At 38.7% G+C, this 27522-nt stretch overlaps 1 protein-coding gene across 3 annotated transcripts in view; it reads right to left on the bottom strand.

Moving 5' to 3' along the window:
* FAM214A (family with sequence similarity 214 member A) overlaps positions 1 to 27522 on the bottom strand; it is a 39471-nt gene that overhangs the window by 1975 nt on the left and 9974 nt on the right. Inside the window, exons 2-12 of one of the 3 annotated variants that reach the window (XR_003250461.1) lie at positions 12004 to 12188; positions 11055 to 11257; positions 10661 to 10786; positions 8545 to 10390; positions 7915 to 8031; positions 6845 to 6924; positions 6077 to 6185; positions 5653 to 5811; positions 5235 to 5328; positions 3493 to 3561; positions 2436 to 2635 (exon numbers count right to left, since the gene is read on the bottom strand). Coding sequence is in view for 2 of the 3 variants with exons in the window: in XM_026045665.1 (XP_025901450.1) it covers positions 2436 to 2635; positions 3493 to 3561; positions 5653 to 5811; positions 6077 to 6185; positions 6845 to 6924; positions 7915 to 8031; positions 8545 to 10390; positions 10661 to 10786; positions 11055 to 11257; positions 12004 to 12188 (3094 nt within the window). In the remaining variant the exon portion in view is untranslated. Of the gene's footprint in view, positions 1 to 2435; positions 2636 to 3492; positions 3562 to 4872; positions 5329 to 5652; positions 5812 to 6076; positions 6186 to 6844; positions 6925 to 7914; positions 8032 to 8544; positions 10391 to 10660; positions 10787 to 11054; positions 11258 to 12003; positions 12189 to 27522 lie in introns of those variants that run through there. The other 2 variants (XM_026045665.1, XM_026045666.1) reach the window with 2 other exon arrangements.

The following is a 27522-nucleotide window of genomic DNA, read 5'->3' as shown; positions in this document are numbered from 1 at the left end:
CAACTTTTGATTTTGGTGCAGTAAAGAAAGCTTGGCTGTCACTGCAAGCTACACTTGCCACTTCAATACTGTAGCTGTGAGTACAAATACCACCTAACAGCCTATCAAACAATTCCTAAAACATATAAAAATGTTTATATAAAGACTATACAGGCAAAAAATCTGACTCTTTGTTTTGCTCTTTAGGAATATCTCGCTGGCAATGTTAAGTTCCAGGCCTATGTAAGCATTTTTGCTGAATTATCACTTGAAAGAAAGCCTTCATAATGTGAGTGCTGACAGTGGTAATTAAGGCCTCACAAGCAGATGCTTCCAAAATGCAGCTTGCTGTTTGTGATTTCATTTGTTTTTTTTTAAGCAAAATCCCAAACTATAAGCTTAAGGTATTTCTTTTCAAAAACTAAAACAACTAAAAAYCAAAAATCCACTTGCTTGAAATTAATAATAAATTATTAATAAAGTTGTTTATTTTTACACAGAAGTTATCAGTAAAATTGTTTTGAGGAAACTGCCACTTTTAAAAATGAAAGTTGTTAAAAATAACATTTTTATATATGAATAATACACTACTTAAATGTATTAGCTCTCTATTAAAATCAATCTTTAATAATAATAATAATAATAATAATAGAGAAAGAGCAGATTCTTCTGTAAAGTCTGAAGTATTCTGTTCAATAACCCTCAGACAGATCAGCTTAAATTTCTCTAATATTTCAAACAATTCGGCAGTTTTCTGTTTGAGCTGAAATCAAAATGTGCACTGCTTGGGTTCATCTCTCAAGCAAAAATGCCAGCACAGCCTGCAGATTCTCATTTTTCAGAATAAGCATTAAGCACCATAATTACGATACAGTTAGTTTTTCGGTCAGAAACGYACACATTTTGAATTTCACTTTACACATCATAAATCCACAAGCTGATCCCTACTGGAGGCCTGAATGTGCTGAAAAGCAGAGGTGTTTTAAAACTAAAAGCAGCAGAGCTGCTGCATTTGTATGTCTCAAAATGCATCACAAACAGGAAGCTCACAAAAGAATTTATCATCTGTAAAAGGTGACGGAGAAGTAGGGTTGCCTTGAAACACAACTAAGCGTCGGGTCTCTCTAAAATGTAAACTTACAATCTGCATTACAGGACACAGTAGAAACTAAAAGAGGGCAGAAATCTAACATTTCACGCCTGTAAGTCAGGCTCAGTTGGCCACACATTTTTCCTCACTCTACAGCTGATGCCAGTCAGCAGTTCTTTGCATTAGTTAGATCAATATTACATGCAAATAGAGCCCTTTATTTGGGCTACACTTCTTTCTCAGAATTGATTCTCTCAAGAAAATTTTTAGAAGGTGGTTAAGTGATCAGCAGCAAATCAGTGTGTCCTARAAGCCTAAAGTTGCATCCAGACTAAAATTCAGAATGAAAACACAGTTCAAGAGCCTCATCATGGTGCTATTTTCACACTCCAACAAACAAAAGTACCATTTTTATGGCTGTCCAGATTTATTTAATGGGAAATCTTGTCTGGAATTACTGACATAGAYGAAGTTGTGTTTGCAAAGCCTGCTTGGTAGGAGTCAATGCCATTAAACAGGAAAATAAAAACCGCTGAAAGCAATTCTACAACTAGTTAAGGGAAAATTGAAAAGTTTAAAACATTTAATTTCTTCTCCTTGCTAGCTTTAGAATATCAGCTGTATTCAGGCTTTAAAGTGGAGCAATCAAATCATTACGTCTGCATTTATGTGGTCTGTTTACTACAATAATGCTGGCAAAAGTCTGCCAACTGCAAAAGACCCAAACGTATCAATCATTTCTCCTTTGTTTCAAATTGCAGTCTTCAAAGCATCCAAGTAGTCCTAACACAGCGTTCGGTTTCTGGCAGCACTTTGTAAATGATTTAAGGAAGGTTGTCATAATCTGTTATAACGTGACTTATATTGCATCACTAAACAGATAATTTACATCTTTACCACTAAGCATTGCATTTCTAGGAGTCCCTACCCTTCACTTTAGAGCACATTCTGCTGCACAGGAAACATGATACGATATTGGTCCTAACTGCAGTATTTCTGCATTGATCCTTAATTTTAACTTTTTCCCATATAATATCTACATTCACTCCTTCCTGTGACCTCAAAAAAAGTACATGGATCCAGTCAGAACTACATTTCAAGAGAATTCTCTTGACAGGAAATGAAGCAAGCTATACAAAAAATCAGTGATATAAGAGGACTTTATATTTTAATTTCATTCCTCCCCAGCAGAGTCCAGATTATTTATCAACCTTTCTTTCTCTACTGACCAGCTGGATGCCAAAGTGAAAAGTATTCTCTGTTAAAAATAGTCCTGTACAGAAAGAGGCTGTCTGGCAAAGAAAAGGAGAGAGAAATAACTTTGGGCAGGTGCTTGGATTGTTTCCCTTTGCTCTCAGGAGCTTACCTCAGATGTATGAGGTAGCGTAGGAGCCTTTCTTCAGTCTGTTGAGTATTTTCATTATTGAGAGTTCTCTTGATTTCTCGTCTCACAGGAACGGAGAAAGTTCTTTGCCGTAGGAATGTTTGATGATTAGCTGGCATTTCTCTCAAGTCATAGATCACGACAAACATCTTCACCACAGTTTTGTTAGGGTTAAATAAGGTCTGAAAAGACAAACAGGTTAGAGTACAATGGTCTTTAGAGTTTGCAAATTTCACCTGCCAAAATAGTCAATATTTACAGACTGTCCTATATGCATTTTGTTGCTGTTCCATACAGAAACACTTACATAAAAATACACTAAAGCTTTTCCGTTCAACAGTTTAGCTATTAGCAACTCCCATTTTAAAAAAAGGGACACTAATCATTATTTAATTGAAAATACTGGAATTACTCTTTATTTGTTCACACGGATCCACATTTCAGTTTATTTCTCCAGTCATCTTTTTATCTAGGTTATTTTCTAGATACACATCGGGTGTACAGGAAAAGGCTTGGCTTCACATTTGAACATGCTTTGCTTTTCAACATGAAATTAACAGTTTGCAATTCTGAACTAGATTCTTTAAAGAAGGTGTATTGATTTCAGTAATTACTGTATCTTACTTCGAGATTTGATTATAGAAAAGTAGATGYTTTAAAACGATTTCTAACTGTTATATAAATTAAACAAATCTGAATATTTAAGAAGGAGATTGCCTTTAAAAGAATTTTGGAATTTGGATAGTGACTTAATTCATTACTTCTTCAAAACTATTCTGTCACCAATTCCTAACTTGAATCCTCAGTAATTGATTTTAAACTTCCTCATGGTACAGTTGTGTGTAGATGTCACATGTTTGAAGCTATTTTTGTCTCCCAAATTCAATACAGATTTTTATTTTGAAAAASTAAAATACCACAGAACCTACAGAGATTCACATTTCCAATTCTTCATGCCTCTCTGTAATAAACTAATTTGCTGTGCCTGAATTCCTTGATACATGTGGTTTTCATGCACTCATATCTACCAAGTACCTACCACTTGTATTGTTCCTGAAGGCGGTACCCGATAACCCCTTTTACCAAGGGACTCTAAAGTAATAACACCCTAAAAAAAAAAAAAAGTGAAACTTTAGTTCAAGTCAAGATTTTAAAAAATGAACTCTATTTGTGTAATTATACTTATTCTAAAAAACAACAAACTGATACATTGGCAGATAATTAAAAACTGTGCAGGAAGGGGAACTTTCTCCTCTTGAAATAATATCCAAGTTTCCACATCTTCAGACTCATAGTCTGGCAGACACAGCGAAATAAGGCTTTCTTCTTAAAATGAAACATTTGTACCTTTCTTCCCATTTTCAGACGGCCTTTAATTGGAATATAACCAATTATACTCCAAATCTCGCAGAAGTTAGTTTCTGCTTTTCAAAGGCTGCAGAGGCATTTGAACTTCCATCGTAATTCAACGCCTGGCAATGTTGTAATTTGCTCTTGGACCATCTGTGCTCTATCACCCGACTGTCCCACGTGCCACGGGCTGGGGAACTGCTGAGGCCACCACTAAGGTCCTGCAGCAGAGCACACGCTTGTCACCGCAGCGCACAACTGCTGTCACGCACTGACGTGGACGTGCAAAACACTGCCCCCAAACCCTGAGCACACAAACTAGCTATACAAACAGCAACAATGCTTCTGATGATGGAGGCACTGTATAAATGTTATATTAATCCTATGAGACTTATGGTTATTATGGTTGACATAATAGCATGTTTACAGCATGTGGAGAAGAGTGAAACAATGACATCCAGCTAGTAAAATAAGCAATGCTACTTTAACCATTTGCACAACAGATTACTTCAGGACCTGGAAGATGATGTGAAAAACTGGAAAGATTAAAGCAAAAAAAAAAAAAAAGGTTCTTTTTTACGAAATTAAGCTGTATTCGTCAAGCTTCATTTGCAAAGCCATTTAATTTCATTTTCTAGATGCTTTCAAAAGTAGATGGTCAAAAATATGGCAATGTTTCAGATTCTACATCAGATTCTACATACCAAGAKGACAGGATGGCAACACTCACGTGCATGTTTCAACAGACCACTTACCATATCAGAAACGGACATACATACTAAAAGCTCCCTTAAAATTACATCTGTCACCCACAACATTCCTTAACCAGTATTTAGAACAAGTCTATCTGACTGATTCAATGTTAGCATACAACAAATCTTTTTGTTTCTTGCAAGGTAACACCTAAGGCATTTGAAAAAAGAAAAAAAAGTCATTTCAGAAAAGCAAAACAGAATACATGGATATTAACAACACAAGTACTATGTCACTATAAACATCAGCAAACTGAACAGCTGGTGGGAAGGATTTGTGTCACACTAGCTCAGATGGCACCTGCTTAAAAAGAACGGGCTAAGGAACTTTGGAGTCACAGCTCTCCATCAGTGACTGTACCCTGGCCTGGACCTAAGCCAGCTGTCAGTGAGACCCCGGCATCACTAAGATACAGGCAGTTAAGTGCACCCATTGTCTCACTGCCTATTGTAGGCAAGTTGGACAAAAGGACACAGCAAGGCCTGATCCCTCAGGTGCGGAGGGAGACAAATGCCTCCGCTATCCCAAGATGAGAGCTGGATGGTGGAGCGGGAGAACAGGCGAACGAATACCAGCTTGGGAAAGGGAAGAGAGGAAGGAGGATGAGAAGTCCAACTGAAGACAGCTGAAAATACCCCAAACCCCTCCAAAGCCCCATTTCCTGAACTCCATACTCACCTAGCTCTTGTTCTTCGTGTCCATCCGTCAGAATTTAATTCCCCGCACTCTGAAGCCAACTCTGTCTCCAAGTAAAACTTGGGGGGTTTGCAGCCTCAAAGGATGAAGGCAAAAATATCCTTATTCTTGATTTTCACTGCCCTCAATTTTACCAGTTTTGCTGAGAAACTCTGAACTAKCTTGGGATTGTTTGCATATGTTAATAAGCTGAGTATAAAAGACCTGTGCAAAAATTAGGGTTATGTACTTTAACACAATAATTAATCTTAAATTAGAAAAGTTCACCTGTCTACAAGCTGTAATCAGGTTGTTCCAGCCTAGTCTTCCAGGGAAAAATGACTATTATAGTTGGCCCTCAAATACTACTTTGACCATTACTGGGATTGAATAGAGGAAAAAAATTCAACCATAAAATTACCATGTAAGGAGAGGGTGCGTTATCATCTGAAACACTGTAGAATGACACTTCTACTGGAAGAGTCATGTGAGTWGGACAAAAGACTCCACTCGCTCCCACTTCCGCGGTGAAACCATCCACAACACCTAGCGGGTCTAAGCGGAAATTCAGGACAGACTCCTGAAAAACGAAAACGCACATGGTTTAAGTTAGGARTAACTCACATAATAGCTAACAAAACTAAACAGCAAATAAGCAGTTTATATAAGAACTCGAAACTTACAGTCTCAAGAAGTTTCTTTTATAGAAACTAAAAGCAATTTTATTGAATTCAATTATAAACTTGCACACTGCAATCAGACAGGAGTTACCCACATCAATGCACTTTAAAAGACAGAAGAATAATAAAAATACCACCACAAGAGTTAAAACGAATAAGCAGTACCTCAAAGTTTCCCAGAAGGCTAAGACTTGTTACTGGCGGAGCACTAGAACTCAGAAATGGTTTCCCGTGGCTGTCTGGATCACTGTCTCTGTTTATACATTGTTGAGGGCTATTTAAAAACAAAACAGAATAAATACAAAGCACGAACATAATCTGCTTTTGGTTTCTGGGCACACACAGCTCTAGAATGCCACAGTCACCTCTCATCCATGCAGCAGACTCTCAGATATAAGGAGATTTTAGCATTCATCTTAGAAGAGCAGTAAAATTAGCCATCCCCAGYGTATGCTGAAGCCACCTAAGCACTTTTTTGCACTGCTGACAACATAAAACAGACAAATTCTTTCTGCTTGGCCAGCTGAGACAACTCTGAAATGACTTCATGTTGGAGAGAAATAAAATAGCCAAATATGGACATTTGTTTTCATTCTTGATTTTTTAGTGACAATTTAAAAAGATAAAAATACCAAAATACCATACCAAAAATAAGAACTATTTTTGTTGCACATGGTCAGATGGTGATGTTATTCTAATAGATGGAAGGAAAAAAAAATGCCTACCATGAAATAAAATCCATCAAACTAATGTGCCCTTTTGGGGGCTGCCCAACCGCAGAATAATTTTAAAATAATTGTTTCAAAATAAGAATTATTTTGAAAAGCACTCAGACGTTCTGTCTCTGTTAACTTGCTTAATTGCTGCATACAACTACGTATACACATTTTATCTCTAAATAAATTCTCAAAGTTTTTTGTAATTAAGATATACCTTCTTGCAGACAAACACTTTAATCGTAGCAGTGATGAGTCCAGATCAAAGCATCCAGACTGTGTTTTTCTTTGAGGAACCTCAAGAAGAAAACAACATATTAATTTGAACATTATCTCTACAGGAGGCACAAGTCTGAATTTGTCAAGAATTTTAATGGTATTACAAAATTATAGAAACAAAGCAGAAGAGTTATTTGTACCTATTCTGAACTTAATGAAGAAAATTCTTACGTTATTTAACATTGGTCCTCTAAATTCTGATTAAGAAAGACTACTTACAAACACCAAGACTGAAATCTGCTCGGTAAACAGTCAGACGTTTCCAGACAAATACAAAACCTGAACAAGAAATACCAATTCTACACCAAAAAATCACTGTCCTGCTCATTTAGGAAACTGTACATCTTTGCAATGATGCAGAAAATTAAATGCAAGCTGTATCGGTTTCTATCAGAAACCTCAAAAACACGACATGCTTTCCAAACCCAATAAATAATAAAACATTCGTGTTGATTACAGAACCTAAGTTATTAGTTYTGCTTTTTTAATTGAGGCTTATCTTTGTTTTAGAAGTCCCAAATAACATACCAAAAACTGTTCTTTCCCCAGGTCTGTCCATCTTGTCAGAGCAGTTTTATATTACCTGATCAGTCAGCTATCTCTCCAATTACTGAAGAATATACCTTACAAACCGTTTATAGAAACAAAAGCTTTCAAATAACAGGCCAGCAAGTATTAATAACTAGCATATCATATGCTAGTTCATGCTCAAAATAATAAACTTCAAAACCCTCTCAAGCTCTAGAACACCGCCAAAGCATTCTTTGATATAGAACTTTCTAATATCAACTTTTGTTACTCGCTATCATCAACAACTAACCTCTCCAGTGTTTTCATTCTTGGAATTATCATTCACCTTAATTCAAATATTAACTCTCAAATTTATACTAGCAAGAGTATTCATTCTATGATACTGAAAGCAAATACAAACAGTTCATCTAAACGCAGCTATTAAGGGAGTAAAATATTCTCTTTCTCATTTAAAAGTGAATTTCACCAGCAGCTTACAGGACTTGAAAGTAGAGGCAATCCAGTTCTGGGATGAAAAGCCTTGGTTGAAGTTCCATCCAAGGATCGAAAATTGTGTTTCCGACATATGCTTGTGTTTTTGAGAGATGGTATTTTCTGTGAGCAAAACAAATTTACTTAATGGGATATTTCAAGGCCCTATCACACCAATACTTGGCTTGCTTTAGCAGAAAAGAGAGACTTCTGAACCAGGTGAATCTGCATCACATGAGCATCTAAGGAAATACTCTGAAGAAGTTTCCTTTTGGCTCTGTGTACAATTACTCACGATTGTTCACTTTTTAATCACCACATACCACGTGCGGACAGTGGTATATTTATAAAGAGCAGTATGCCTAATTACCTCTGGAAACTGTCATTAATAATGCAATTACAGGAAGTAGAATGAGACAATGTGCTCCTAAGTGTTAAATATATAATTAAGAATGCATGTGTACAGATTGCTACAGGGACAAACTTCACTTCAACCTCAAAACAGACAACAGTGCCACGCTATTTTACATAAAGTCAGACAAAAACTTCCTCTTTATACTGATTCTTCGCAGATCCTGAATACAAACGTTATCTAATAGCAGCTAATGCATTTACTACTTTTAGTCATGTATTTACCTGCACCTCTGGGTTCTTTAGCCGTTCACACTTTGCTAAGCAGTCTTCTACAGATTTCTTCTGACAGGTGCTTTGTAAATCAAGGCCTACTGGGTCTTCATTCTCATCATGTGCAGTTTTTGTTTTATCTTGTTTGTTTCTGCTTTTGAAACTATCGTGGTCTTTATTTAAATAATTTTCAATACTAATAAGTTGAGTATTTTGCTCATAAATATTTGCTTTTTTTGAGTCTCTGTCTAAACATTTGAGCTCATTTTTGTGCAAAAAGTCAGATGCCTGCATCACAGTTGCTTTTTTTGTACCTTCAAGTATTCTGCATTTATCTAYCTGTAAATTGTTAAAACTGTCCGTGTTGCTGTTCTCATTAATGACTGATCTTTCTTTAAGTTTATTTGTGCAAAACTGTTCGTCAATGCTGCTAAAATTTGAACATTGTTTAATTCGACTGGTTATTTGGTCTTTCTGTGCATACCCAGAATGTATCATTTCCAATTTATCTGGCAATTCAGGTTTATTTTCTTTAACACAAGATGATGAAGTGTGCATGTTAATAAACAAATGAGAAGTTTTATTTGAAGTCTGATGAAATGCATTTTGGACAGCTTCACCGGGCTTTTCTAAAACCAATTTTCTTCTCGCTTGGAGTTTCTGAGAAGCCTTCAATTCACCATCAAGCCTAGAAGGACTAACAGGGGTATCGAGTGTTTTCAGCCTTGATTTACTGTTATCTTCCATCAAAGAACAATCAGTTTTAGCAAAAGAAACAGAAGACTTTTCCTTGCCTTTCTTCAGCAAATTTTCATCTTCGTATGTACTTCGGAAAATTTTGGAAGAAACTGGGCTAGTTTCCTGTACCTTGAACGGATGCCCAGTGAGATGAGAAGTAGCCGGATCACAATGAATGAGGTGCTGGGCAATCCTTGCTATCACTTCCTGGCGCTCCTGAAGCAGGGATCCTATCAAAGGATTACGCTCTCCCACACACTGTCGGCCACAGTGGCCCACTGGAACATGAGGATCCACCAGCGTGATCTCTGGTATTGCTCTGCTTTTGCCTTCACCATTATCTGGTGCTGCGCTATCTAAGTTGGCCACAGGAACAGAGGARGTTTCCATGCCTTTCCTTGGCAAATTCTCATCTTCGTAAGTACTCCGAAAGGCTTTTGATGTAGCCGAGGTGGTTTCATGCACGTTGAACGGACGTCCATTAATTTGAGAAGTGGCTGGGTCACAGTGAATCAGGTGCTGAGCGATTCTTGCTATGACTTCTTGTCGCTCCTGAAGCAAAGAGCCTATCAGAGGATTGGCTTCTCCTGTGGACTGACGAGAACACTGACTACTTGAAACACGGGAATCAACCAAGGAAAACGATTTAAAAGTTCTCACAGGTGTTTCATGAGCTTGTGTCTTACTGTCTCCCGCAGCATTATAGCACTGAACTTTAGACTGGGATGCTCCAAAGTCAGATCCAAGACCAGGAGGTGGATAAAGCTTTAAATTTCTGATAGACGTGGTAAATTCAGGTGACTTTKTTACATTAAGCAGGCCTTCAGGTGTCATTGTCCAGGTTTGTTTCCCGCACACGCGCTGCGAACCAGACGTACTGCATTGTTCTGCCGCAATGGAATCACCGCGCTGATGTAACTTGTGCTCCTGCATCCTCTTCTCGTAAAAGCTAAGGTTGGTGTGAATACTACATGTCAAAACCGGGTAGTTGGATTGTCTAGGCAAGGACTGGACGCTGACTTTCAAGGCCACGTTGTGAGAAACATTAGGAACAGGAAATACGTGTTCAGTCGGTGTCTGGGAGAATGTCCATTGCAGGTCTACATCTGCAGCGCTTACTCTGAAATGACAGAATGGTGCTTTTGCATAAATGTCTAAAAAAAAAGTCTTTAGCAATCTACTTCATACTACCAAATTCTAAAACAGAACATTAAAGACATCAGCAACTCTCATACTCTGCAGGTGTATGAACTACATATAACCATCAGAACATGCAGCCCAACAACATGCATCTTCTGCAAGTAAACAGGAAAACAGGTGGAAAAAATTATTTTAAGACAAGCTGCAACAACCTGAAGACTGTAAACAATTTTTTCTGCCTCAGACCTACCTGTAGAGAATGTTACGAGGAACAGCACCGTGTGAAACACTYAGCCAAGCGCTTAATTGAGAGAAGAAAACGAACGACCGAACAGCCAGTAAAAGGGTCTTCTCTTCAATAAATCGATCTCCACTTCTAAAATGTATCAGAAGAAACAAGAAGATGTTGGTAAAAATATTCAGAGAATCAAATTTAACAAAATCAAACATTCTTTCACGACAGGATCTGTTTCTGTTCTTGTTTCTTTTTCTACTTGCCTCCTCAGTTTTTACTGACAAATAGCAGTTTTCTTACATCAATCAAAAGGGTAAGGAACCAATTTAAAAACACTAACAAGCTAGTTTAAGAAGTTTGCAACGTTGAGATTCTTGCAATCATCAGCGAATCATAATATCCAACTTACTGTCGAGGAACTGGTTCCAAAATCCATCTTTCTAACAACAGTGCATCTTGTTTGATTGCAGGGTCATTTAAATCGTTCCCCTCAGTGTTAGGGCCTTCATCACTATAGCAACAGTCTGGAAGCAGCATCACTTCTACCATGATTGGAATATTGTTCTTCCACAGCAGCATAACCTCAGATCTGGTTCGCCTAGCTTGACGGCACTGAGGGAAAGAAAACATGTCAACACATGCAATCCATAAAAACTCTAGCTAGATGCAAGTCCATTTTGAAAATATGTTTTGAAGTTTTGGAAAAGGGAAAGGGACAATGTTTTTCCAAAACACAGATAAGATGCAGGAGATACCATATGATAAATAATTAACAAATCCATTAATGGTTACAGGCTGAGCAACTTTTGTGCAGAATAAGAATTAATATAAAAGCATTCCCCAATCATCACATTTTTCTGTTTGAATGGCAGCTTAAATTCCCACAGTACTTAGGATCTTTTCCTCTAGAGACTGGATGCTCCAACCTTACTCCCGAACACTTCACTAGTTAAATTTGATCATATTCCTGATTTTGGATCCAACCTTTCAATTACTGAACTTTTCAAGACTACCTAGAAAAGTATAAAGTGCAGATCAGCCTACACTTAAGAAAAAAATGACTAAGAATGCTAAGTATAGTGCTTGAAATTTTGCATAATAAAGATTCAAATGAGTACTGTATTCAGTCCTACAGAACTTTATATTCAAGGATAGAAGTCTTAACGACCTCTCATTTTAAGGAGATCTATTGTTAGCACTGTACTRAGTTACATACTTGTTCAAACACAGAAATGACAAGGTGATTGTTATTCCCTGCTCAACTGTGGGTTTGCTAGGGAGTTTCTCAGTTGATCTTAATCACGATAGCAGGGAGGTACTCAATGTTACTTATAATAAAACAGATACCATCATCATACCTGAGCCAGTTTGTCGCTGCATTCATGCTTAGATGTTGGTGGCTGACTTGATTGTGCTGGAGGGCAATGAAAACCCTCTGTTCTACCCTTTATAGAATATTCGGGTGTCCGACCTTCAGTAATCAGCAAGGCCAAGGAGACCAGGAACTCCTCAGCTTCGTATTCAAAGTATTCATCTAAAGTATCTGTCATTTCAAAAAGACAAAAAATAATGACCTATGCCATATAACAATGCTGCGTAACAAGTAATTAACTGATGGCTGTCTCTATTTCATTTTAATTTAGAGTTGAAACACTAACTAGGTAAAATGGATGCTCGTATCAGATGACTGTACTCCTACAGGACTCAAATTATTCTGTCATTGTAACATGTATCTTGGCTAATTTCATACAAGTAGACAAAGTTTGAAACACTCTAATGAAAACACCTCATGTAGTATCTACTCAACTACACAATTTCAGTGCTATTAAGAAATAATTGTTTGTTTTGCAAACCACAGCTGAATCAGAGCTGTTGTAAAAAAATCTTGCATGAATTCTAGTGGAGGAAGGCTAATGGCAGCATGACTTGACATCATTAATGTCATGTCACAGAAATAAAGAAAAGCCACAATACATTAGGCATTAAAAATTGAATAGGAAAAAGAATAGTTACATCTACAAGGAAAGTGGGACACAATGTTCTTTAAGATCCGCATTGTGAATTCCTCCTGCTCAGAGCAGAGGTTACTTAAGAGAGCTCCATTTTTAGTTAGCATTACCAGTGTTCACACGGAGAAAAGGTTCACAAGGAACACACAGACTATTCATTGTTCCGAACAATGTTCAGTCCTAACTAGTGACAAGATGTAAAACTCAATGAGTCTCGACAGAAAGGCAGCAGTTGGCCTTGGTCTTCACAGATGGCCCCGACACACTCAGTTCCAGCATGATGCAACTCTCCCCTCGCCCTGTGGCTCTCTACAGTCTCCTGCTCCCTCGTCATGAGGATGTCACACATCATTCACACAGATTCCAGCGTAACCAGATCATATCAGTCTGTGCGTGTCCGCATGTGCTGAAGTATGAAAATGATTTAGTTACTCAAGAGTTAACTCAAGAGAACTCAATAGGTTACTCAAGAGAATATATTTTAGCTTTATAGGAAGGGAAGAGTATAGGAAGGGAACTCTTCCCTTCCTATAAAGCTAAAATATATTCTCCTGTATGAGCACCGAAAGAAAGGAGGTAAATGCAAGCCTAGCAGGGATTCTTTAGGTCTGCGTCCTTATGCTTTAGGGGAACAAAGACACAGGACCTCCTCATAACTGTAGCTTACGTTTGCTATGCTATCCTTCACAATACAAGTACCAATAGGCACAGAATTGATTTCTATTCACAGCTATTTTGATTACCATGCATAAAATACCTTTCCACTCAGAAAAAAAATWAAAGTCAGATTTGTTTGGTCTTCATTCCATAGAACCATACCATATAACAAACATGGTAAGAGACTGACTTGAGAGATCTATATATTAAAAAAAGGAAAAAAAATGAACTTGAGAGATCTATGCATTAAAAGAAAAAAAAAAAAAAGATGTATTCAACAAAAAATCCAATTAAGTGTGCAATTACCTGCTTATGCAAGTTGCAAGCTGTAGTGCATAACACTAGCACTTGCACGTACACACATGCCCAGCCCAGGCTTGCGCTTCCTGGCCCCCAGGGCTGCTAGACTATTTGGAGAGCTGCACGAGGCTAAGCAGCAGAGTGCCCCTACTGCCAGAAAGCTAATTTTGCCACACAGGACCTACATCTTTCTGCATTTTTCCCCCCACATTCTTAGGCGAGGGAACACAAGGGACACACGTTTCCTCCGGGCAAGCGACAGAGATGTGACCAGGAGTCGGGGTGCTCCCATGGAGCCACCTCCTGTGGACCCGCTGCTGCTGGCGGCAGGAAGGGGTCAAACCCAATCCTCCTGCCTACCCCACCGCGGCACCCATTGTACATACATGGCCCACGGGACACTTCTGAATGACACCATATGTCCCACGCACTCCAAGGTCTCTGACCACTGCCGGTGAGGAGAGGTGCCGGGAGYAGCGGGAAGAGCCTTTCCGGGCCGGTCGCCCCTTCCCAGGGCCCTTCCCACTCGAGCAGGACGGACCTGCCCGTCTATGGCGCTGCCCACGGAGCAGCGAGCCGCGCGTGCAGGCAGCTGACGCCCACGCACCTCATGTGGCCACGGGCGGCCCTCGCACAGCAGGAAAGCCGGAGCAGGCCGCGCCACGGATAAGCTACCCCGGAGGGCCCCATATGGCACGTGAACTATATGTTAAATCATCTGGCACGAGTTGAAATGGCCACTCATCTGAGAGATGACAGAAAATTACCAATGAAGCGTGCCTGAAAGATTAAAGGAACAGTAAATAGCAATGAGGACACGGCACTTGCGTAGCCATACAGCTACGCAATATGTGTAGCAGTATGAGTCACCTACAGAATCAGGCACCTGCAAAAAAACATTTATTTTTTCCAGCTAAAAGGCTGGCCAACAATAGGAAAGACATATCAGTAGAACAGGGAAATAAGAGGTGGAAAAACTCAAAAAATGATTTAGATACTATAACTGACAAAAAAATAATCTGCAGTAYTATCCTGCTGCCAATGCAAGCACCTTGCTCATCCCTGAGCGTCCAAAGGTCAGGACTGCTTTTATTAAAGTAAATCACACTGGCAAAGATCACTATGGAAATACTTCTACTCTGATGTAGGACTTTAAAAGATCTAGGAAGTGTTTGGCACGAGTTGCAAGAATTTAAACACGGATTGCCTCAAGATTGATTATCAGACTACACAGAAAGGGAAAGGAGACTCTCACCTTTAGAAGGGGTCTGAGAAATTCTGTTTAGTTAAAATATGAGGAAAAAAAGAAAAAAAACACTCCAGCTTTCAAGAAAAAGGCAAAGAGCTTTGATCAAGATCTGCAAGTGCTTACGCAAACAGATCATATCTAAGTCAAACATTTTCTTACTGTAACAGAAAAGTGCAGATTAAGAGGCGATACCTGAGAATTTACACTAGAAAAAAACAAATGGCAAGTAACAGTAAAACAGACATGACCTTTACCTAACATCACTTACCACACAAAGCTCTCCTTTATACAAGGAATCTATATTTGATCAGAAGCTTTTGGTCTTGACATAAAATAATACATATATTCTGTTAACTGGGCAGCAATGCACAGCTAACCAATGGATATTTAATTGGACCTACCATAAGTCTAATTAAAAGAAGAGAGAAAAGGAAAATCAGAGAGAGAGAGAGAGAGAGAGAGAGAGAGAGAGAGAGAGAGAGAAGACTCTTCTTTCACATTAAAATTATTACAAAATTTATACTGCATACTTGAAACATTTGTCTTTTTCACAAGTATTCTAAACCACAAACTGATCTTACGAACTGTATAGAGTTTAAAAATCTTCAAAAGCAACATCCACCTAATGAGTGAGGAAGATTAAAAAAAAAAAAGGAAGCAAGGAAGCCATCATTACTGAATATACAGAATACATAAGCGATGGCATTTTTTATTAACAGTTAAAACTTTGTTTACAAATTAATTACAAATTTAAATAAGTTTTAACTGTTAATAAAAAATGCCATCGCTTATGTATTCTGTATATTCAGATATATATTCAGGTATATGTCTATCTTTCTGTACAGGCTATCCCCTATGCTCTATTTTTATTATAAATCTTAAGTTTAGCATTAAGGGAACTACTATTTCAAAAGTAAAAGAACTCCCATCTTAAAGATGGAAAAGACGACCCAAACAGYTGGAAAGACGTATTTGTATTGGCTGAGTTAAAAATATGATGTCATTTCAAAAATAAAGATGCATCCTAGTTTGAGAAACACCAAGTATGGAACTAGAAAATACTACTGCTTTCATAACAGCATTACAGAGACAGGGACRACAACTTAAAATTATGTCAACAATGCAACAAGTGAGACATTTAATTTTTTATTGTTATTATTTTTATTTATTAAATTATTTAATATTTTTTTGTGTAAAGTTCCTGTGCCACACTGTTCTTTTTCTAGTCCCACTTTATGTGTATAATATGTAGCTACCTTTAATAGTTTTTATAGAGGAAAATACTGTAAGTATTGAGAAGCCTGGCAATTGTTCCTAAGACACAATAGACAAAATAGGCAGATGATGCAAGCTGATGTAATTGAGGACAAGGGTGGGAAGACATTTATAGACACAGCAAAGTCAGTGTTCAGTTAGAAAGAAAAGTCTGTTAGCCTGTGTGTGCGCTGTAATAATTTGCTTTTGTGTATCAATTGGCCATGTTTGAGGCACCCATCATATATTGTGCATAAAATAATACTATAAACTGACTAAAATATTATTACTCTTTTGCAATTAAGCATTCAAGTATATAAAAATATATATATAATCCCTGCAATAGGATATATAGGAACTAATTACTACCCTTTACCAATAAACTGAAAGTAACGACTACCGATCAACTGGTACAAGAGATGGAGGCAGATATTAACATATTCTAAAATGAAAAAAWTATGATTCAGTTTCATTACCTTACTATTCCAAAAAGTGAGTTAAAGGTAGTTCTAGCTGTAAAAATTACAGCATGGATTGAGGAAACTACTGTAAGGAAACAAAGCACAACATAAACATTTGACTAACAGCATCTCTCTTGGAATTAGAAGCATCTATAGATGCTCCAGTTCACTAATCCCATGTTATGCTTCACTTCAAAGAAGGTTGCCCTTGTACCTCGAATTCCTGATTTTCTGAATGAGCAGTCATGTTGTGCCAGCAATATTCCAAACCTGTAATTGTATCTGTGGTCACATAGTTCAAAGGCCTCATAGTATGAAGAACTAAAGTAAAACCTAAGCTATCAAGAGCCAAAATCATGAGCTAACCTCCTCCACTCAAGAAACTACCTATTAGTTAAGTTTACTACTAATGAAGCAAATGCAACACGCTTTTCACCATTGCTTGGGAGCAATCACCATAACCTAAGAGTAATTCCTGCATGGATTTTGCTCACACTGACCCYTGTCTTGGATTGCCAGACATCCGCAAGCTTGGGAAGCATAAYAACCATTATGAAAACATCAACTGAAGTCCATTACCTCACCCTGCTCTTACCAACTCCTTGTACTTTAGAGTATTGAACTGAACCACTACCTATCACAATGGTCCAGCTGCTGGCAGGACACGATGGCAGGGGAGCATTTAATTAGGGCCGATACATATCTGCTATTGTTGGAAGAAAACTAATTATAGGCTATAAAAAGTGCGGGGCCTACTCAGCTCTGCCTAGCAGAATCAGAAGAAACTCAGCTGCTTTCATGCTATTAAAGCAGCTCATAATTAGAAAAACAGAATGAAACATGTGATCTGATGAGAGAAAAAAAAGACACACAGCTACACTTCAACCARTGAAGTTACTCAAGTCTAGAGCAACAGGAATCAGTCAACACAGTTTCTATGTCCAACTGCAGGCTGCAACACGACGGCAACTTCCTCCCCAGCCTGTGTCTCACAATATCCAAACTACTGAAGCCCATTTCACAGTAAATGGGCTTAAGAAAAAGCAGGACTAGGGAAAAAAAATGCAATTTAAGTGATGAATTGTATTAAAACTTCATAGTCTAATGGCTGAATAAGTAGAAACAACAAAAATAATCTGGGTGAGGAAAAGGCATTTCCTTCATGGAAAGCTGAGGCTGAGAAGAGCTGGAGAGGCTGCGGAGGCGGCGCGGGCGTCCGGGGCTGCTCCCTGCCCTGCCCACACGCAGCCCAGGGCTCGCCCCGCAGGACTCTCCTTCCAACGGCAGCTTTCTATTTTTACCTACCGACATCACTGCAACTTGCTTTTTTTCTTCTTTTTTGGCTTTAAACTGAATTCCTGTTGCAATATGCACTGGAATGTATATGACATATGAAGTAATGCACTGAAGGGTTTGTCATTGGAAAATGCATTTAAATTAAACTTAGAGAAAAAGGTTTCAAAGTTCTTTTTTTTTTTTTTTCCCCCTGGTTTAAGTATTTATTTCCACATCACTAAAAGCGTGCACTAAAGCCTACCCAAAATCTAGCACTACAGCCTAAATTGCATGGCAGGTGTCACATTTCCCTCAGTATCAGGAGCTTTTATTCAGAAATACATTTACAGTCATTTTGACCTTTGATTTTACTGTTTTCYCTCCCCTGGAAAAGCAAAAGGAAGACTCAAGGGTAAACACCATATGCCAGGTTATTTTGTGCCCTGCAGAACACTCAACAGGGCCCATTCTCATTGGGATCACAGCAGGGCTCGCCTGACCTCACAGCCAGCATCATGTGAGATTCCATCCTAAACGCTTTTTGGTGGACATGAAAGAACTGGGGAAGATGACAGCAGATCAAGCCAGTACAGAAAATATGAAATAAATAGAAAGCTCCATATATTTTATAAGCCTCCCTAAGATGTTTTCTAGAAAAGTAATTAGGCATTAAAAAGGCGTAAAAATCAGCAGCAATGTGCATATGGATTTCTTTTTATACATGTCCTTTTAGACTTCTTTCAGCAGGTTTCATCCAGGCTTCCATAGGCAAGGCACTTTGGAGATTAAGACCACAGATGACCAACTGCAGTATTGGTATTCTCTCCAACTCAAGAACCAACTTAAGGAGCAGCTGAGGCTGATGACAAACCGACTGAAGGCTTTCATAGACTTACYCAAATTTATTTGAGCTCTAAATATAAATATCACAGAACAGTAGCTCCAGATCCATGCTTTTATTTCCAAGTAAGCCTGGAAAGTACTTATGTATAAAGTGAAAATGGGCATGAAAAAATGGCTAAGGGCACCTCCTTCTGAAGGCTTATGTTCTAACAGGTGCAGTAATTCAGTACTGGGTGGTCTAACACTGCTCAGAAACCAAGATATCCCTCCTATTCAACAGACTGACAGCATCAATGTATTAAATCTTAACAGGGATTGTGGATGCAGAGATTATATTTCTATAATACACAAATAAAAAGGTGTACCTGAAATGCTGAAGCCCTAAAGACACATGAGAACAGATCTTAGTCATCTACTTAATATATTAACAATATCCAGCTTGACAAAAGTTGAACTATTTGCAGACTTCTGCAGTATTTTATACAAAGATTTGTTTAAAGATGTAAAGCAGCAATTTGTGATAATAAATCAGTCTCAGATATTACTGGAAGAGAGCACTGGTCTGCTGTTTAAAACAAATCTACAAGAGGTCTGTCAATGCCTATGAGAACTGCCAGAGCAGCCTTTTACTTAAAATACTGTTTTTGTTTGTATCCTCTGCTGACAAGACTGTTGTCAATACCTGYTATTCAGCCCTGTGCTGCTCTTCAGCTCACCACCTTCACCAAGCTTGCAAGCACCTTTAAGAACATTTTTGCTGATTTGGGGTTAGATATGCCAAAAACATGTTGGTTTTGAAACCTTCCCATTAATTTAAAAAATAATCTCTAGCATATTTCAACATTTTTCTCCTCATTACAGGGCTTATGACTTCCACACTACACTAAGTGCCTTTCTGCTTACTTCTCTATCAACACCGATGAAACAGCATTTCTTTTCTGAAGAGATATGTAAATGATTGAGTGAATGGCTTGGAAATGTCATTAAGGGGCAGAACTGTAATGGGAGCAAATGAAACTACCGAAGGGGAAAGCTGCCCGAGCTCAATGCGAGCACAGGCTCCATACCTTTTTCTGCAAAACACCARACACAGACTGGTATTTTTCCTCCCTATGATCACCGCAGGAAAAAGAGCAGTTACTTCATGTGACATTTCCTTCAGAGCACAGACTTGAAAATAAACCAGGCAGATTCTGAGAGGTGCACTGTGAAAGAAAGGCATTAAACTGGCTTGGAATTGACAGGGATGCCACAAACGTTAAGAGTTAGATAGGCATATCTTGGAGAAAGAAAAAATAAAAAAAAGAAAAAAGAAAAAATGGATTTTAGACTATGCAAACCTTAATTAAACATTCAGCCTTCGAACACATCGTAGTCTACAAGATTTTCAACAGTAAGTAGCCAAATACCCTTATCCTCATTTTAAATCTACAGTTACAAAATRCAAAGATCCCCAAATCCAAGATTTTTTATGTTTTTCTTTAGACTTTGAAGTCATGAACAAATATGCTACTTACAGCTTCTACAGGAAACGCAGCGCTGGACACCACTAGCTTATCCTTATTTTTACCTCCTGAAAAATGTCTTTTTTTCCAATGCATATATTATTTCAATGCCATATGTAAGAAGGCAGTTTCCAAAGATTACTGAGAAGCCTCTAAAAGCTTGTTGAGAATCTCCTCAAAGTTAGCATGTTAAAAAMAATGTAATTTCTGTCTTTGTTTCTGTGCAATATCTTAAAAACAAAATAACTCTGGTAAGCCAAGGTACATATACAAGGGTGAATCTACATTGTGGGGAATTAAACAATTATGATCTAGCCAAATTTGGGAGAAAGCACTCTATTCTATTAAAGGCAATTGGAAAAGTGAGGCCTCCCCTATGCCAATTAACTCTGACATTTTTTCCACAGCAGGCGTTCATCACCCCCCAGGTGTTTCACTTCTCAGCATTTGTGTATTATTATTAGCATTATAATTTTGGCAAGAGCACAAAAGAGGGGCTGTCAACATTATACCAGTGCAAGGCTGAGAGCTGTAGTCCAGAAGCACTACCTCTGTTACGGGCACACAGCAAGTCAGCTTCACACATTCTGCTCTTTTAATGCAAGGTATAAAAACTACATTCAAATATTACAAATAAATACAATATTGAGCATGGTAGCACTTTGTATCCAGTTCAGCTGATTTTCTTGGCTCAATCTGGTATCTAGATTGCTTCAAAATAAGTTTGCTTTATTTTTAAACTCCAGAAAAAAAAAAAGCTCTATACAGTTTTCCATGCTTAAAATATCCYGTCTGCCAGGAAATAAAACACTACAACTGCCTGAGAAGGCACCTTTAATTGAATCCCAGCCATGAGAAGTTATTTCAAGTGTCTGGCCTCGTTTCATCTGTGCCAAGCACTGAGCAGTTTGACAGTTGCAGGTTCTGATCTTCTTGGCATTTRCACAGTTCGAGGATTCATAAGAAATCAAGATGGACAATATCTATCTTATTATAGTTCAGAACTACTTTAATATTTAAGAAAGTCCACACTAGTGCAACTCTAGAGCATCCCGATCTTGTTAGGTTTCCCCTCACCCCCTTCTTGGAAAGTACCTTTTTAAAAGTCAGGACCACTTGACCACAGAAATTCAACTGACATTACTTGTTTACTTACAAGATATAAATGTCTCCTTTCCCTGTCCTCCTCACTTAACCAACTCAATATGGCTATATTTAAATTTTGGAGGGTTTTTTTTTGTATTCTAGCCACAAACCCCCCTACTGCACCCGAAGAAGTTTACAGCAATATCCTAAAGTGCTAAAATTAACACTATTAGAGCAAGAATAACAAGGATGTACTCGTAACGTGTCTGTTCAAAACAATTCCCGCTCCTCAAGGGAAAAAGTGAGTTCATGGATGACTGAGCAGCTGGCACCGTGTGAAAACAGGCCCTGCACCGGGATCCCGGCGCGGCTCTGACCTCGGCTCACCCGGCGCCTCTGGCCTCCGCTCAGCCTTTATTGGTTGCACGTGTGTTTTGCAACACCCTGTACTGCATATTCTTAGAACATACTTTCCAGAGAACCCAAGGAACAGGGCTCACCCTTCCCCTTCCTCCACGACTTTCAAACCAAACTTGTTAGCAAGCAGTTATCAGCCTGCTGCTTCAAATAAACTAGCAGTTTATATAATGCTTGAGGATCCAGGCTCTGCATTTGCATGCCTGAAACATCACAAGATCTGTGTATCAAAATACAGAGTAAAAAATTGTTAAGGGAGGGAGAAAAATATGGCACGCTGCAAGAATAGCATGAAAGCAAGCAACATATGAAAGAACAAATGTGGTTTTTTCTTATCTAGTCAAAGTGCAAGGTCTTTTGTATTTTATACAGAAACTCACACAAACAGATAAATAAAAGTCTAGTTTACTCCTCCTTCATAATTTGTCAATAAATATATATAGCAAAAATGTTTATTTAATCGAAAGTACACAATGAGGAGAAAAAAAMCAAGGTAGAGAACATCAGAAAAACGTATTAATTCACAAAGCAAGTATGCCATACTTAGCAGAAACTTAAAACTTTGGCATAAGAAGATGCCAAAATTACTTTCTTTTAGGAGAAACTTCTCCAAGCTTTCCTCAGCTTAGAAATGCCAAAAGCTCAGTATCTGCAACACATCAGAATCATGAAGAATGAAAAGGCTATAACCAAAAACACTGTAAGTTTATATTTAGGTATATATAATTACACTGGCTTACTGTAAACAGCTGTTGTTTACAATATTTATCTTCATGAACTAATAAACATATATTTGAGGGATTTTAAATATGGAACATTTTATTGTCATTTAAGARGCTTCTGTTGAAAGAACCAAAATCTGACATAGGACTTGGGAAAAACAACATGCCCTCTTTATCCGCAGGGAAGTGTGCAGAGYGAGCTCGGTACACCCTTCCTGCTGGGTTCAGTATCCTGTAAGCGATCCCTAGGAAACAGCACTTGGGGAATAAATAAAGCACAGGGACATGCTAACCATGTACTTTCCTATCCTTTGGACAGTGCCTGCCCGCCTGAAAATGGARAACTGGCGATGAAATGGCTGGGGTCACTGTCACCAAATGGGGACACTGTCCCCCACTGTGTGGAGAAAAATCCCACAGGATCCATCAGCCACCCCACAGCCCCACTGCAAGGGCCGGGGCAGAGGAACCACAAGCGCAGTGTGCACCTCCTGCACAGTGGTCACCATGCACGGGACACGGACACTTCCCACAGGATAATCCACAATTCCAGGCATTATCGTTGTACCTGTTATAATCAGATCTGCAAATCCTATGCTTGGTCTTGAGAGCGATCAAGTTCACCGACTTTGTGCCCAGTGAGGCCCATGCAAGAATTGGCTTTGGATCCCTGGAGCTGCAGGGYTTGAGCTGGCTGCCTGTGTCTGCACATGCCTAGGAACCAGTCTGGCCAGCYTGCCCCTCCTGGGCCAGCAGTCCATGGGTTACTGCACACAGGGAGGTAACAACAGGTCCTTTGAATACAGCTCCCCTCTTCCAAAGCACTGCAGGAGCCAGATTTCACCCATTCTAATGCTAATTTGACACCAGCATATAAATACAGCTGTAATACAAAAAAAAAAAAAAAAAAGTTGTCTGACCATATCCTTTCAGCAAAACAGACTCTTTTATTTTCTCCTAACTATCCAAGAAAAAAAATGTATAAAACTTAGATTTCTGATAAATTCAATCCAAGTTGCAACTAAGGTGACAAGATCTCCTGTGGGTTCTGATCTCTGGGTATGGGTAAAGCCCACATGAACACCACTCCAGTCTGCTAGCAGAGGGCAGTACCTCATCTGCCTGCTCTGGAAGTACCCATGGTGCTCATGAAATTTCTTATTAATCACTAAAAAATGTGAAAAAAGAAAACATAATGCCTCATCAATATTCAGAGGCACCTACAAAAAGCATATACAAAGAGGAAAGCACACAGAACTGGCATCCAACAGGATATCGTATTTTCTTGTTAAGTCTCTTCTGATTGTCATCCATTTTTTTGCATTTTTCTGAAGAGATCTTGTTTCATAAGAAGCAAACTACTTTTCTCCACTTTCAAGATCTTCCATGGCTTCCATGACTTGAAATCATTAGCCTACAAAAGCACTTTCAGCTGTCATATCCTAAGACATCTTAAATCCTGCATTTCAACTTTAACTAGTTGGTACAAATACTGCAGCATAACTTTACTATATTATACAAGGAAAAAAAAAAAAAAAAAACCACCACCAACCCAGACTAGGGATCCTTCTAACATTCTGCCTAAACAAGCAAGACCCCATGACAAGCACCTTTGCCAAAGGAGGGCAACGTAAGCCTGTAGAAGTACTACTCCAGTACGCTCTTCCAGGCTCCAGCAATTTGCAGGAGATTCCAAAGTTCTTTCCTTCCCCCCTTAAAGAGGCAGAGAATTCCCAGCCTCCCAGGCCCTGGACCCATCCACCACAGGAGCTCATTCTCCACAAGGACCATTCCCCTCCCTCCAGAGAGGATGGAGGTCTGGCTGACAACTAAGTCAGGCCATGTCCATCCCATGAGCTACAGGTTCCGTCTCGCTTCTTTACACCATATCCAGGCCAAAAACACCCTCCTGCTCTCCCTTGCAATTCCATTCAAGTCACAGTAATCCAGTTTTCACATTAGCCAAAGTGAGATGGATTCTAATGGATTATAAACTTTTGTATTTAAGCTGTCAGGAATTTCAAGTATACAGTGCTTGACATCTACTTTTACAAAGATCTTACAGGAATTAAGAAAGGTGAAGCTTCTAGGAATTCATATCCACATTCTTAGTTTATGTTTTCTCTTCCAGCTGGTATCCTTTGCCATTTAAAGTTTATTTTATAGCTGTAATGCCAAGAAGTCATCTTCAGTTCTGTAAATTTTCCTATAACCAGAAGAATGTGTAGGTTGCCATGGGAATAGTAAGGAGCTACAGGGTCAGGAGAGAACTTCTCTTGTTCTGGCTGATGGTTTGTATCAGAAGTTCTGCCATCTGTTATGAACCAACAACAATTTGCATTGTTATCACTAGTATACTTCCTATTTCAGCTTGCAGAATGAACTGTCACACCTTGAAGAGTCCTAAAAAAGGTGAAAATTTATCTCACATCTCGGTTATCTTCCAGGCAGCATGACTATTATCACTTGGCTCATTGGTGGATAATATCTTTTCTTACTAGGAAAAGAGTATAGACTTGTGAATATGAATAGGGTRAACTCAAGCATGTGCTACTAGCACAACAATAATGATTTTTATCCTCTAAGAGGAATCTGAAATATATRCTGTATACAACAACAACAAAACCAAAACACTTAATTCTTAAACTAAATTTCAACTCCAAAAATCTGTTTTTGGAATTATATCTTGACATTAACGATTTCATTCCAAATTGTATTACCTAAAGCAGAATACTGCCTCTGTCCTAGGACATTAGGCCTGACTTGCTGCTCTTCACTCAAGCTCTTAGAGGGTTATATACCGACAAAAAGAGAACAACATATGACCATTTTTCTTTTACTGTTCCTAAAGCTACCTCACAAAAAGAGTAATGGGCCTTCAGCGGAGAGCACTTCTTTCAGACATTTAGAGCCCAAACAGCACGATCAAAACAAGTGCCCAGTTTCATTATTTCTGGTTCAAGTGAGGAAGATGCAAGTGAGCACGCCAAAGTGTCTGGAAAGGTTTTTCTTTCAACATATTTGGGAAAAAGCTTCTGGTCACAAAAACTCAACTTCACACAAAGACTTGCAGATTACATCCGGAGCAGTTTTCTGACTATCTACCCAGCCAACTCCAGGGATCTGATTTCATCTTGAGAAGTTATCCCAGCACTGAGGGCATATTTAAGCTCAACACAATCTTATGGGGGAAGAGCAGATAAGCACATTTTCCTGCCTACATGCAAGGCACTTAACAATGCTCCTGGGCTTTTTTTGTTTGGTTGGACTTTTTCCCCTCCCCACAATACCTACAAAACAAGAAAGGCTGAGAAACAAAGCAACAGTGCAAATATACTGTTAATGGTAAAGCTTTTAAAAATATTCACAAGGAGGAGAGATAGAAATGCTTGAGAATTCAATAATTTTATTTAAATAGACAACACAAACAGTAGTTATGCAGGTCAAGGAGTTGACAATTTTATTACAGCCATTATGTCAGCTGGAAACCACCTACTGCTGAAAATGCATGCACTCCTGCTGTAAAAAAGAGAACTAGCTGTCAGGCTACTTAAAAAGAAAAAAAAAAGAACAGTTAAAAGAAACATAGAACTCATTAATAAATAAAAAAAAAAAAGTCCTCAGGTGAGAAACGCAGACTGTGAATCCCATTATTTCATCTGAAACAAAAAGAAAAAAGAAAAAACACAGCAAGCTATTTGCATGACATGTAAATTCTGACCTTTTCTACTGCAGTTTCCCTCTGCTACATTCATCTTCTCTTTATTCTTACTTCATTTCTCAGGGCCTTTTGATGTTACTGCCTGTTCACTGCCATCCAGGTAGTGGGTAATTTTTCTTGGGGAACTCTGTCAGAACATGTTTGGCCACCCAAAATCTCCCTAACAAGGCTCCCTTCAGCTTCAGTTGGTTTATTTCAATATTTGCAGTCCAGATGATACAAAAGGTGGGATAGAAGGAAAAGAATAAAGCTATTAGACCAAAAGAAAGAACCATAGTTCTGAAATGYGAGGAACGTGGAAAGAGGAGAGATGAAATTGATGATAGCAGAGTACCAGGATGCTCCTAGCTAATCTACCCAACTCTTYTAGCCTCCACCTACCAGGCCTGCACTGACGTGTTTAAACAGTTACCTGCAAAAAAGTTACAAGAGAGACAATATATACTTCTCATATTAAATACTTCTTGGAAAATGTGCAGGCCTGTAGTTAGGAGAATAAATCAGGACAACTCTCAAGCTGTGCAAAAATGTTCATTTTAAGATGGACACCAGAACCTGCTACAGAATTATGAATGCACAAAGTCAATAGTTTTATAGTAACACGTCACACAGCGAAGTTCTCTTATTTATAAATGTCTTTAATGTAGCTCATTTTTAAAATCTTTATTTTTTGGTATTCAAAAGCAAAATTATGTAATCAAAACGTAAACACTTCATAGAATTAGGGCCAAGAATCTAGTTTGCCTCTTCCACCCCAACAAATAATTTGCTACCTCATTCAATAAAGCAGGCACTAAATTAAGGCATTCAAAATTCGTAATATCATGCACARTAATCATGACATTGTCTCCTAATAATCCTTTCTGCCTTTTACCGCAACGCTGCAGCGCTCCACAACAGGTATTCCCCTCCACACCCCGCACACACTGGCGGATCCTTCCTCCTCCTCCGGTATCCCGAGGCAGGAAGCCAGGGCCACACAGGCGCCGGGCTGCAGCGCTGGCACCGCACGCAAAGGCGGACAGCCCCGCGCCCAGCAGGGCAAACACGCCACTACCCAGCTCTGCATTTTCAGAGGACTTCTCTGTATAAGAAGCAATGGATAATCTCCAATTCAGCATTTGAGTTCGGTATGTTATTTCATTAACTTTGGACACAGCATATAGCCGAGCAGTTAATAATAAACTAAGCAGAAGTCTCTCTCTCTTCTGGTTGCCAAAAAACGCTGGCGTGTTTGTGTCAACCTCAGCTGCCCCAAGACATGTAGTGGAGCGTGGACCCGACAGCGCTTTTGCGCGTTTTCTTTTTATCCGAAATGAAAATATTCTAATAGCTCCCTCTGGTCGAAAGAGGGTGAAGGGGAAAAAAAAAAAAAAAA

Source organism: Nothoprocta perdicaria, unplaced genomic scaffold, assembly GCF_003342845.1.
Source record: "Nothoprocta perdicaria isolate Ctin4 unplaced genomic scaffold, notPer1 scaffold_41, whole genome shotgun sequence".
NCBI classification, from domain to species: Eukaryota; Metazoa; Chordata; class Aves; order Tinamiformes; family Tinamidae; genus Nothoprocta; species Nothoprocta perdicaria.
Note: the sequence above shows the minus strand (reverse complement) of the source record. Positions and strands in the feature narration are given on the sequence as shown.